The sequence below is a fragment of the Leptidea sinapis genome, chromosome 32, assembly GCF_905404315.1.
Source record: "Leptidea sinapis chromosome 32, ilLepSina1.1, whole genome shotgun sequence".
Taxonomy (NCBI): Eukaryota; Metazoa; Arthropoda; class Insecta; order Lepidoptera; family Pieridae; genus Leptidea; species Leptidea sinapis.
In genome coordinates this window covers 5,947,384-5,960,069 of record NC_066296.1, presented here as the reverse complement: position 1 = coordinate 5,960,069, position 12,686 = coordinate 5,947,384, and the positions used below count along the sequence as shown (strand labels likewise).

The window sequence follows — 12,686 nt, the reverse complement described above, 5'->3', positions numbered from 1 at the left end:
ATGCATTATTTCACCATATCACTAAACAACCTACTAGCCTAAGATTCCACTGCTCTATTCTGCAGGTATCTGTTTTTTTGATAAAACTAATTTTAAATGAATTTGAAGGAATTTTTAGTGTCACTAATTTAGTGATAGGTTGCATATAAAAAATGGCAATTACCTGTAATTAATTTTCTGATATAAATTACAATTTTGTTTTTTTTAATCAATTTTACGTAATATTAAAGAAAAAGATGCATAGATTAGATTGTTGATGCTTAGACCTTATACTATAACCCCCTTATTCATAATGGTCCGCGCTAACTTTAAACAGCCGCTTAGGAGTGTTTTTTTCATTCTGACTTAGGTCAATAGAAGAAGACAGAGTGAGAATTAGCAATGTTTTAAGTTAGCAGACTATTATGAATAAGGGTGTTAAATTGTAATCTCTTATGTGGCTGTACCGCTAAATTGCTATAAAATATACCCTACAGACTTGAATCACATGCATGAAATTAAATGTCATTATCTTAAACACTTCAGCAATCCACTTTTTGCCATTTCGCTAATCTACACTACTAATAAACACTATAATATGGAGGTTTCATGGAAAATAAATAAACTTCCTTGGCTTTGCCCTTCTGTAGAACTACATCTTTTAGTAGAAATTGTTTCAGCATGTCTGTGAAAATATATAATAAATTGCCCAATGAATTGAAAGATTTACCGTTCAAAGTTTTTAAAAGAAGACTGCATCAGTGGTTAACAAATAAGTGCTTCTTTAGTTTATATGAATTTTTCAATACAAAATGAATTATTCTATTTGATAATAATATATGTAAATTAATATACTTTTATGACATTGAATTTGTTAATATTATACATAGGTACTAAATGAATTATTAAGTTATTTACGTCTCATATTATAATATCTTAAAATTTCATTTTATAAATATTATTGATATCATTGTGAAATCCGACATGTTTCAATATAACAGTACGATTAGTGTTTAGACAATTTTGTAACATATTTTGCATGTCAATTAACGAAACATATTGAATTATCCATTATATTGTTAACACCTTAAGTACAATGTTTCCTGCAAATAAAATTTCATTTCATTTCATTTGGAATAAAACTTACCTGCATTTGTATTAACATCTCCTGGACTGGTGTGAGTTCACTTGGTTGCAATTCATTCAAGTACTTCAACTTCGCCTCAACAAGATCTACCAAGTTGTCTAAATCTTCATCCTTCTTATCTTCATTGAGTGTCTCACCTTTTGTGAACACTAAACCATTCCCATAACTAATGGAATTTTTTGGAACACTGTTAGAGTTATCATCTCCACTGAAGCCGAGACCTGTTCGTTCACTGGAGAATCCTTCAATAAACTGACTATACTTTGTTGTGTATGATGGAGTTGCTACTTTCTCTATCTTTTTTGGCAGAACTGAGTTTGAAATTCTGAGTTTCTTCCTATGAGATTCAACTACATCTTTAGTATCGAGCAAATACATGTTTGGTTTTTTTTCTTTCTCAACTGGAGGAGTCTTAGGTCTAATCATTACTGTTTCACTTATATTCACAGCACTAGGAAATAGAGTGGCACCATTTATTTTATTCAATATTTTATCATCTATAGGCGGCGTCATTGAACGAGGCGAATTACTTGCACTATCTATTTTAACTTCCAAATCAATTTTCTTTGCCTTAGCTACTTTTGGTAATTCTTTCTTCTCTATTTCTGCTAGCAATTCGTCGACATCTAAATTTCTAGTATCAGACTTTGGTGAACATTTTTCAGAATCCTCTTTGATTATTCTCTGTATTTCAGACGGCAATTCGCCACCCAGTTTTTCTAATAACTTTGCTTTATCTTTTAATTTTTCTAGTAACGAATTTTCATCATCACTATTCTCATCCACAGGTTTTGGTGTTGATTTTCCTTGCTGCGGAGTAAAAATCCAACCATTAATTTGTGCATCTATAGAGATGTGTCTTAATTTTTATGTGGTCTTCATCAGATTGAAAACTTTAACCCATCATAAATTTGTATATCATTATCAAAGTCACATCTTAACATAAACAATGCTAAGACTTATGACATAAATTGCTTGAGTACAAATCATGGCAGAAGTTCGTGAGCATTGTGACTTGAGAGTTAACATAAACTTTGATTAGTATACATTTGGAATTTCAGGATTGGTTATCATCATTTATATAACTTGTTACTAATGTTTTAAAATAAAATAGTTTCTCAAAAAATTTTATCAGATTTTTTTAACAAATATTGGACAAAGGTAAGGTTGTGTACATCAATAAACTATATAGCTTAATATCTATTAATTAGACATGCGGGTTTCATGTAAGTATCTTTTTTTGTATGGAAATAGGAGGACAAACGAGCGTACGGGTCACCTGGTGTTAAGTGATCACCGCCACATTATCTTGCAACACCAGAGGAATCACAAGAGCGTTGCCGGCCTTTAAGGAAGGTGCACGCGCTTTTTTTGAAGGTACCCATGTCGTATCGTCCCGGAAACACCGCACAAGGAAGCTCATTCCACAGCTGTAGTACGTGGAAGAAAGCTCCTTGAAAACCGCACTGTGGAGGATCGCCACACATCCAGATGGTGGGGATGATATCCTAACTTGTGGCTGATGAGTGCTGACAATTCTTTACAGTGGGGAAGTGTATTTGCTTAAATACAGTGTTGTAAAAAAATACTAAGAAAAATATATATTTATAATAAAAAATAATAAGATTACATCATAATACTGTCTTATATAAAACTGCCTTTTCCTGCCTGAAAACTGCCTCTTATCTAGTTCTTTTCGATATTATGCGTAATCAAAATAAAATAATGTTGTTAAATTTAATCTTATATTTTTTTAATATGCAATGGAAAAACGTAACTAGTAAATTAGAAATATAAATAAAATTAGCTTCATAACGACTTCAATTCTAATTCAAATAATTTTTTTTTAAATGGGCTTTAAAATATTTTTAGGTTGAATAATTGTATTTGTTTGATTGTTTGAACACGGATCTAACATTCAAAATTGATAGTTAGGATTCATGAGGAAATGAAAGGTATGGACTATTATGCTACATCCTTTATGTAGCCATAACAATATTTTTATTAAGTAATGTAACTGAATGAAAAGCACTCCTGACATATTTGCCATATGGAAAAGAAGGACAAACTAGCTTACAGTTCACCTGGTGTTAAATGATCACCGCCACCCATTTCTCCCCCTTTTTTTGAAGGTAACCATGTCTTATCGCCCCGGAAACATCACACAAGGAAGCTTATTCCACAGCTTTGTGTGGAGGACCGCCACTTATCCAGATGCTGGAGATGATATCCTGATTTTAGGCGTGTCATGCGATGGTTGAATTCAGCGGCAGGAATCAGTTAAAACAGCTCTTCGGAACACTCCCGTGATAAATGCGGTAGCAGACACAGAATGAAGCCATGTTCCTACACAGCGCCAGGTGATCTAGCCGTTCACAAAGCATTGGGTCCCCGGTAATTCGAGGTGCTGTGCATTGCACGGGGTCAATTGGATCGAGCTGATACTGGGGTGCGCCAGACCAGAGCCATATTTGGCCGGACCTGCTTTGTAGAGCGCTAGAATGTGGGCCGGCTTGAAGTCTTGCCGTGCTCTATTTATTACGCACAGTTTCTTTGAAGCCAATATGGCTTTGCCTTCCAGATGACCGCGGAATTGGCCGAATTCCGATACTAGAAGAGGCTTTAAGGGAAAGGACTTTACACTTAAATCTAGCTATCTATATGTTATAAATGATTATTACCTCAGTGCTAGCACAACTTTCAGGTGATTTTGTTATATTTTCTTGAACTGGCGGAATTATCGGTGATTTAGGTTCACTTGGAGGTAGTTCAGGTCCAATTGCTGATGAATAAGTTTGTTTTGGCGGTAGTTCTGGTCCAATGGACATTGAGTACACTAGTTTTGGTACACCTGGGATAATCGGAGGAGCAGGCCCACTCACTTTTGATGGTAGAGTTGGACCAATCGGCTGAGAATATGTTTGCTTTGTTGGTGCAAATTCAGTGTTTGGTTTTGTTTTCTGCCTCTTCAGTGGTTGCCTCACATTTGGTGCTGATGTTGAAGTAGCTTGTGGTATTGCTGGGATATCATCATCATAAGACTCTGAATCAGAGTTGTGATATGATGTTATCAGTTCTATTTTATAGCTGTAACAATTGTTTATTTAATTCTTATTCAAGAAAACAATCTCAAAATTCTACATGCATTATTAATAATAATAATAAAATTTATTGCCTTGAACTTAATTTAAGTATACAATATCAGCTTATTACAAACATACATTAAAACAAAAGGGAGTAGGCTCAGCTTATGCTGCTTGAAATAATATTTTCATGCAGCGCTCGTTTTCAGCCATTCCCATCTCCCTAAGGTGTAAGGTGGGATACATACTAAAGAGGGCAAACTAATAACGATTACAATACAGATGTAAACTTTTTCTAAATGTATTAACCAATGACAATTCCTCTCTATGGAAAATACTGTGTAATCATTATTTTGTATCCTACTAGTGATATATTTAAAAAAAATCTAGTGTATGTAGTAGTAAAATATGTTTTTGGGATATTGAACAGAAAGTTGAACATAATTGTATCAATCCATTGAGGATTGACAGTTTGTTTGTCAGATCCATTGTGTGAACAACCCTTAAAAAGTGCCCGAGAGTTGAGACTTTGGTGTTCATTTATGCGGCCTTACAGTGTGTATATGCACTGATTTTCCCTTCCTCATATTTGGTAAAAGCCGGTTAGTGAAGCTTACAGACTTAAATCAAATTAGGATAATACAACACTGGTATTTTACTTTGGGAGGCTCCTTTGCACAGGTTGCCGGCTAGATTATGGGTACCAAATACAACGGCGCCTATTTCTGCCGGAAGCGGGCTGCCGTAGCTAGTGAAATTACTGGGAAAATGAGACTTAACATCTTATGTCTTGATGTGACAAGTGCTATTTATTGTATTGCCGCTCAGAATTTTTGTGTTTTTCAAGAATGCTAAGAGGCACTGCATTGTAATGGGCAAGGTGTCGTCTCGTCTCGTCCCTTATTTTCATAAAAAAAAGGTATTTTAAAAAAGTATGTACACCTTCCTAAAAGACTAAAATGATCTTGTAGTTCACTTAACATCAATGGACACTTATACTTGTTTATATTCTGCTCCCATATATCAAAACTCTATCTAGTAACCACAATATGAAACTTAGTGTAATATAGAATGAATTAAAAAAATGAGAATACATGATGTATATAAAAAAAAAAAACACTTAATACTCACTCAGTGTCACTGTCACTTGAAGGCCTCTTTCTAACAATTTTTTTTTCTTTACATGTCACCATGCACATATTATTATTCTTTTTCACTTGCTTTTTTACAGGTGGTGGTTTTACATTTGCATTATTTTGTGGTTGTTGCTTCTCAACAAGGCTCTGTTGGTACAACTTCCATTCTGCAGCTGTCACTTCTGCTGTTTCTATAGTTTTAAGGTTTAATTAAGATATTTCATACAAACTCATTAAAGGATGATGTTTAATAATAAATATTATGTCTTTAAGATTATGTATAAATTTAAAATATTTAAAAAATATATTATAAAACATTCTTTTATTCCAAAGGCGTAGTCCCTGACTCATGGAAGTCAGCCCTTGTCCATCCGATCCAAAAAAAAAGGAGACATTTCGGATCCGGCAAACTACAGGCCTATTGCTATTACCTGCCTGCTCTCCAAAATCATGGGGAACATAATTAGCCGCCAGCTTTTGGTATACCTAGAGGGTCACCAGTTGATCAACGACCGACAATACGGCTTTTGCCATGGTCGGTCGGCAGGTGATCTTATGGTATACCTAACACATAGATGGGCGGTGGCTATTGAAAGCAAGGGGGAAAGCCAAGCAGTTAGCCTGGATATAGCAAAGGCCTATGATCGTGTATGGTACAAGGCGCTCCTCTCAAAACTTCCATCATTTGGGCTTCCCGAGAGCTTATGCAAGTGGACCTCCAGCTTCCTGACTGGGCACAGCATACAAGTCGTCGACGGTTTTTGCTTGATTCCCAAGCCCGTGAACGCTATCTCCCACGCTGTTTCTTCTGCATATCAATGATATGTTGGACACCTCCAAAATACATTGCTATGCAGTCGACAGCACTGGTGATGCCGTATACACGGGCCGGGAGAAACTTGTGTCTTCTGTCGAGTCCTCTCTCGAGAAGGTCGCGGAATGGGGTAAATTGAACCTTGTCCAATTTAACCACCAGAAGACTCTAGTTTGCGCGTTAACCACTAAAAAACCACATTCGTCGTATCGCTCTTCGACAACAGTTCCCTTAAAGCCTCGCCTAGTATCGTAATACTGGGTCTCGAAATCTCGAGCGATTGCCAATTCCGTGGCCATCTGGAGGGCAAAGCCAAATTGGCTTCGAAGAAGCTGGGCGTCATCAATAGAGCACGGCAATACTTCAAGCCGGCTCACATACTAGCGCTCTACAAAGCGCAGGTCCGACCACACATGGAGTATTGCTGTCATCTCTGGTCCTGCGCACCCACACCCACCCACCCCGCTCGATCCATTTGACCACGTGCAACGCAGAGCAGCTCGAATTGTCGGGGACCCAGTGCTCTGTGAACGGCTGGATCACTTGGCGTTGCGTAGAGACGTCGCTTCATTGTGTCTCTTCTACCGCATTTATCACGGGGCGTGTTCCTAAGAGCTGTTTAACCTGATTCCTGCCGCCGAATTCCACATAATATGTGCGCAAACGCTAGAAGTAGCCGCCATTTGTGGCGGGGTGGGCAGTGACACAATTAAAGAAAAATTGAAAGATTTCAAAGCGAATGACAGCTGACAAAGCTTTCATTTTCGGGCCAACTAACAGATGGCACTACAGTATTCTGAAAACGTCACTTTAAGGCGTCTGTCCCAAACTCTTTTAGAAAAAAGCGATTCGCTCGTTTGTATGAAACATGCAGTCATGCTGTCACATTTACAGATGACGTCTATAATCTTGTAAAACATGCAGATAGCCGAAATCCACTAAGTTTTCAGCAACTGTTCGCTTTGGCCGGCTAACATTTAGCCGGGTTATATTTCGTGGCCAATCGCGATACTGTAATTACTACTATTTCAAACTTCTGTAAAATCACTGCACGTTTTATACTAAACTAAATTTCAATTTTTACTTAGGCAGTTCCGCCTTTTATTACGTAGTACTTACATCCTCTTTGGTTACTTTACCTTCATATACTAGGTAAATTAAATACTTAAATATATGTAATAGATTTTCAAAGATTAAAACTCGTGTTTTATAATAGAATTTTCACATTAGGTATTTGCATAAAAGTACTATTTTGTTTCTAAATTTAGACCAAAAGTTCGAAGTTTGCAGGGAGACAAAAAATCAATTATAAATTACATGTATAATTTAATCCCTTATTTTTTTTTTATTTAAATGTGTGATACTCGCGTTAATCAAAGAAATCACTACAGTAAAATTTTCCTAAATTATAGCTTATAATCTCTCACTCAACATATCAAACAAAACACACAAAGGCCCGGAGACTTGGCCGGCAACGCTGTTGTGATTCCGCAAGAGAATGTGGGCGGCGGTGATCACTTAACACCAGGAGACCCCTACGCTCATTTGTCCTCCTATTCCATAAAAAAAAAAACATTTAAAATAAAAAACAGTCACCGAAGGTAATATAATAATAATAAATCTATATTCTTTATCAGATTTGTGAAGTATTTTTGTCAAATAACTATTTAAGAATAAGCCACTCTTTACTGTGGCTCATTTTAAAATTAAAATTATGTATATTAACAAAAACATGCTCTTAACTGAATAAAATACTATATCAAAACTTCAAAATTATAAAAACCTTTAGGAGAATTGAGATTTTGAAGAAATCAACATTAGATTTTTACATACGTAGTCTGGATATAAGTTCTGTTACAAATAAAAAAAGCATTTTATTTTCTATTATGTAATGTATATCTTAAAATAATATATCATTGTATAAATAAGTATAGAAAAAAAATCTATTCTAAAAGACTACCTTTGGCTAAGTTTACTGAATACAATTTCATTTGGCGACTACACCCTGCTCCCAAGTTAATATAATCCCTTGTTTGTAATACTCATATTAAGAAGATACTGCGGTTCGTAAATGTGACAGGGCTTGACAACAAGTTATAAGTATGAGTGACAAACACAATAGTTCAATACTGGATGTGGTGTTACTAGGACTCATTTGGACTAGATAAATAGCCACCCTCTTCCAAATAAATAAATAAGTCACATTAAGAAAACACATTTGTAATAATATATTATACCTAATTTAATTTACTATTGTAATATATACAGAAAATACATACTTCCTGTGCTTATTTGCTGCTGAGCCAGTTTGAGTGCTAGTAAGTACTCAGGTGGTGCTTCCCAAGTTACGGCATTGGTGTGTTGGTTCCAATAATATGTGAAACCACTTTTTTCATCGTAACATGCTGACCATTCTGAAAATGAAAAACACACATTTTAATATTTCATGCATAAATCTTATTTTATTAATTCAGGTAATAATAAAAAGCCACAATGAATTTGGATAGCTGTTGAGGACGCTCAATACACCAATCAAAGTGTGAGGATAGTGATGGGTGCATTGAGTGTCAATATGGATTACAACTTAGAACTAATTCTTAAAGAATCAACTTGGAATCAATTATTGCTTGTACATTACCATCGCCAGTTCATCTGTATAACGAAAATACTCTATTCCGTGAGATCATCCATTTGAGCAGATGATGCTAAGTACTTGGGAATGCATCTAGATCGCAGACTGACCTGGCGAAAACACATACAAGCCAAACGAAAACAACTTGATGCTAGAGTGAGAGATATGGACTTTATGATCGGACACAAGTCTAAGTTGTCAAACAGTAGCAACATGTCAATTTACAAAGCAATACTTAAACCAATATGGACCTATGGGATTCAACTATGGGGGACAGCAAAGAACAGCAATGTAGAAATACTGCAATGAATTCAAAGTAAAACAATATGAAACATGTGTAACATTCCCCAGTACATTAGCAACCTGCTGATGCATGCTGATCTAAAACTAAACACTGAAAGAGGAAATCACCAACTACAGCATAAAGTACCAGCTGCAACTATAAATAATTTGGCTTCCGTACTGGAGGACCCTGGTAATGTCATATACAAAAGACTGAAAAGACACAGCATTCCTAACCTAGATGATAGATTCACCACCAGATAGTCAGCAAACATGTAGATCAGTTCGATGGAGCTGACTATAAAAATAAAGTACATGACAAACATTAACCATAAAACAGACAATAAATTGGCTTTTGGGCTAGGCACAGATCGCCAAGATAGCAGAAAATATCAGAGGTGAAAAAAAAAACCATCGCCCAACATTAGTGTTGCTCTTTTCATTGTAGATTATGGGTACCACAATGGCGCCTATTTCGGCCGTGAAGCATTACTGTGTTTCGGTCTGAAGGGTGCCTTACCTAATGAAATTACTGGGCAAATGAGACTTAACATCTTATGTCTCAAGGTGACAAGCACAATTGTAGTGCCACTCAGAATTTTTGGGTTTTTCAAGAATCATGAGTGGCATTGCATTGTTATGGGCAGGGTGTTTAATCAGCTGAATGTCCTGCTTGTCTCATCCCTTACTGTCATAATAAAAAAAACGGTTGTTGTTGTTACTGTTTTTTTTTTATTCTTTCCCTCTATTTATCATTAGATTCATACAGGCAAAAGAACCATTACCATACTACAGATTTCAAGCTCTCTTGCAAGTAACACCCTTGGGTGTGTTTTATGTAACTTGTTACATAAAATAATTCATGTGATAATGGGTCATAGCTTTTTAATATAGGTATTACTGGCAGGCACATGTCTAGAGCTTAATTAAAATGATTAAATATCATAATCAAAATTAAATAAGAGATAGCCACACACATTTGGACTGGACAAATACCAGGGGTCATTGAGGACTCTCACAGTACTCAGGGACATTAGAGGTTTGAGTAACAACTACCTTGGGCAATTGGTATGGCAAGATTAGACTTGCACCGCACCACTCAAAATAGGCTCACATTAGTTGTCAACCTTTACCCTACTTCTGCTAGTAGAATTATTATGCAATAGAAGTTGTTGGACTTAGCTCAAAATAACCAACATATTGTCCATGGAAAGCCTAAGGTTTTTAGCCAAATTGGCATTTTAGTGAAGCACCATTTCAGCCAAAATGTGTGATATAGATTGATAGAATTTTTTTTCATCATTTGGTCTAAGTTTCATTACAATCTGAGCATAAAGAGACAATCTGAACTCGCTACATAGTACAAACATTTAGAATTTAAAAGTTCTGGTAATACAAGAATATATTCTGTAGTATACAAAATATTAAGTGGATACAGTGCATATAATAATAGAAAAAAGTGTATCACACACAATCTATCAACATAATATTTTTACTCCATTTCAATAGTCTAACCAAGTGGAAATAATAACATATATAGATTTTTATGGCTGAGATATGCTGCAGACAAATAAAGCTAGTGAAAAAAAGGAAGGTTTTTGATTTTAATAATGGTTATTTGTCTGGGTCATAAAAACATAAGTAGTAAATATGCAAAATCAAGCCTACTTTTTTATTCAAATTTGTGATTCATACATTCTTACCTCTAATACTACAGAAAATTATTCAGAAATATAGTGTGGAAAATGATGTTCCAGGGTATATAGATAGAGGTCACCAAGAAAAATAAAATATCACCATTTGTGGAAACTTTGTACACTTAAATATTGATTACTGATATGTATCACATGTCAAGTCTAAAATATTCCATGTCCTCTTATTATACAGAACACCATCTATAATATGGAATCTGATGTGTTGATATTTTTTCTTTTCAATTAAATCATAGGGTTGGTATTGTCAGTAAATAGAATAAATGAATGTTCATGTTTTCGTAATAGGGAGTGGAAATTGGAAGAAGAACCAATAAATTATAGTTTACACTAAATATACTTCAAATAAAATGATGCTTACGGCAATGCGGTATCGGCGGTGTATGAATATTAGCTGGCGGTTTATGCATCGCGTAACTCTTAGTACTCGTCTTCTCCTGATGCACTTTCTTAGTTAAAGGTTCTATTGCACCGCTGTCTGAGTCATCATCTGAATCCCCATAACTTAAACCGAGAGGGTTTAATTTGCTCATTTTGAAACCAAACACTTCTGTCAGAATCACAGTCAGAATTCAGATGTAGAGGTATAAAATTGAGACGATGCTGTTATCCTTGACCAATAATCATCGCTATGTACCCAGATATATAATGTACTCTTACAAAATATAAATGGATTTAAATAATTTATTGATCTAAAATTACACACAATATACACACGCTTAGCGAATAGCTTTATTGCAAATTGCAAATTGTCAAATTGCGTAGTTTCTGCTTGATAGGGATGGCGATCTGAGATCGATTAATCGAAGAATCGTTAAGGTCGAAAAGACGATTTTTTAATCGTTATGCAGTATTAAATAATTGATCCAGTGAATCGATATTTCACCCTTGAAAATCGCCGTTCTATTAATTTGATTTGGCAATAACCAAAAAAATATTTACAATAATTAGTTGAAAGTATCCGTAAAACTTGCGAGATAGTAGTATACTTTCCTTCGTCTCCATTAAAAAAAGTTATGTCTACGTACGTATACTGTACAGCGTTAGCAACTTGAAGTGGACTGACTATCGTACCAGGGCCGTAAAATTATCGTACATGGATCGAAATTATCGTATTTTTTAGGATAATGTCTATTATAGATAAATAAATCATATAAATTGTAATCCAAGTCTGATTCAGTCAGTTGACTGCTCGTACTATCTACTTTGCATGTAGAACTCATTCTTCGTTGCACAGATAAAAAACAATTAATACGTTACTAAGTTACAGAAAATATACAGCCACTGAAAAAATGTATTTGATAAATATACCTACTTGCCAATGATAACAATCACTCCGAGTGTGTAATCAAAATTTTGCTGCTCTAGAAAATTACTTCTTTCTTCACTTAATTTGAATAATTCCGTTTGTCAGAGCGAATACAGACATATAATCATAATAATATAACGAAATAACTGCCAACTTTTCTACACAAAATATACGATACATATGAAGTGTGAACATAATCGAAATATCGAACTTATATTCTCTTGTTCGCATTGGTAGATGCTATACTAACCAATAAGAAAGCGTGTACAGCAGGCGCTGGATAAAGTTACAGTATCGGCAGTGGTGAAACTTAGTAGAGCGGATCGTAAGGACCAATAGGAATAGAGAACTTGTATTTCCCGGTATTTTCCCAAGATTTTATTGGACAAAATAAAATCATGCTACTGCGATTTAGACTATCAACGCATGAGTGAAATAATATAAATTCTCAAATTTTGCATCATGATAGGAAATTATCGTACAATCTGCGTACGATAATAATATGCTATCGTACATCGTACGTAGGCACAAAATTATCGTATGTGTACGATAATTATCGTACGGTTCCGAACGCTGATACTGTACTGAAACC

The 12,686-nt window shown here is 35.2% G+C and overlaps 1 protein-coding gene across 2 annotated transcripts in view; it reads right to left on the bottom strand.

Moving 5' to 3' along the window:
- The window catches only part of LOC126974414 (uncharacterized protein DDB_G0284459-like), a 28,152-nt gene extending 16,604 nt beyond the window's left edge, over nucleotides 1-11,548 (bottom strand). Inside the window, exons 1-5 of one of the 2 annotated variants that reach the window (XR_007731526.1) lie at nucleotides 11,147-11,548; nucleotides 8,439-8,573; nucleotides 5,341-5,536; nucleotides 3,808-4,213; nucleotides 1,127-1,936 (exon numbers count right to left, since the gene is read on the bottom strand). Coding sequence is in view for 1 of the 2 variants with exons in the window: in XM_050821896.1 (XP_050677853.1) it covers nucleotides 1,127-1,936; nucleotides 3,808-4,213; nucleotides 5,341-5,536; nucleotides 8,439-8,573; nucleotides 11,147-11,318 (1,719 nt within the window). In the remaining variant the exon portion in view is untranslated. The remainder of the gene's footprint in view (nucleotides 1-1,126; nucleotides 1,937-3,807; nucleotides 4,214-5,340; nucleotides 5,537-8,438; nucleotides 8,574-11,146) is intronic. The other variant, XM_050821896.1, reaches the window with a different exon arrangement.
- Nucleotides 11,549-12,686: the final 1,138 nt, after the last annotated feature.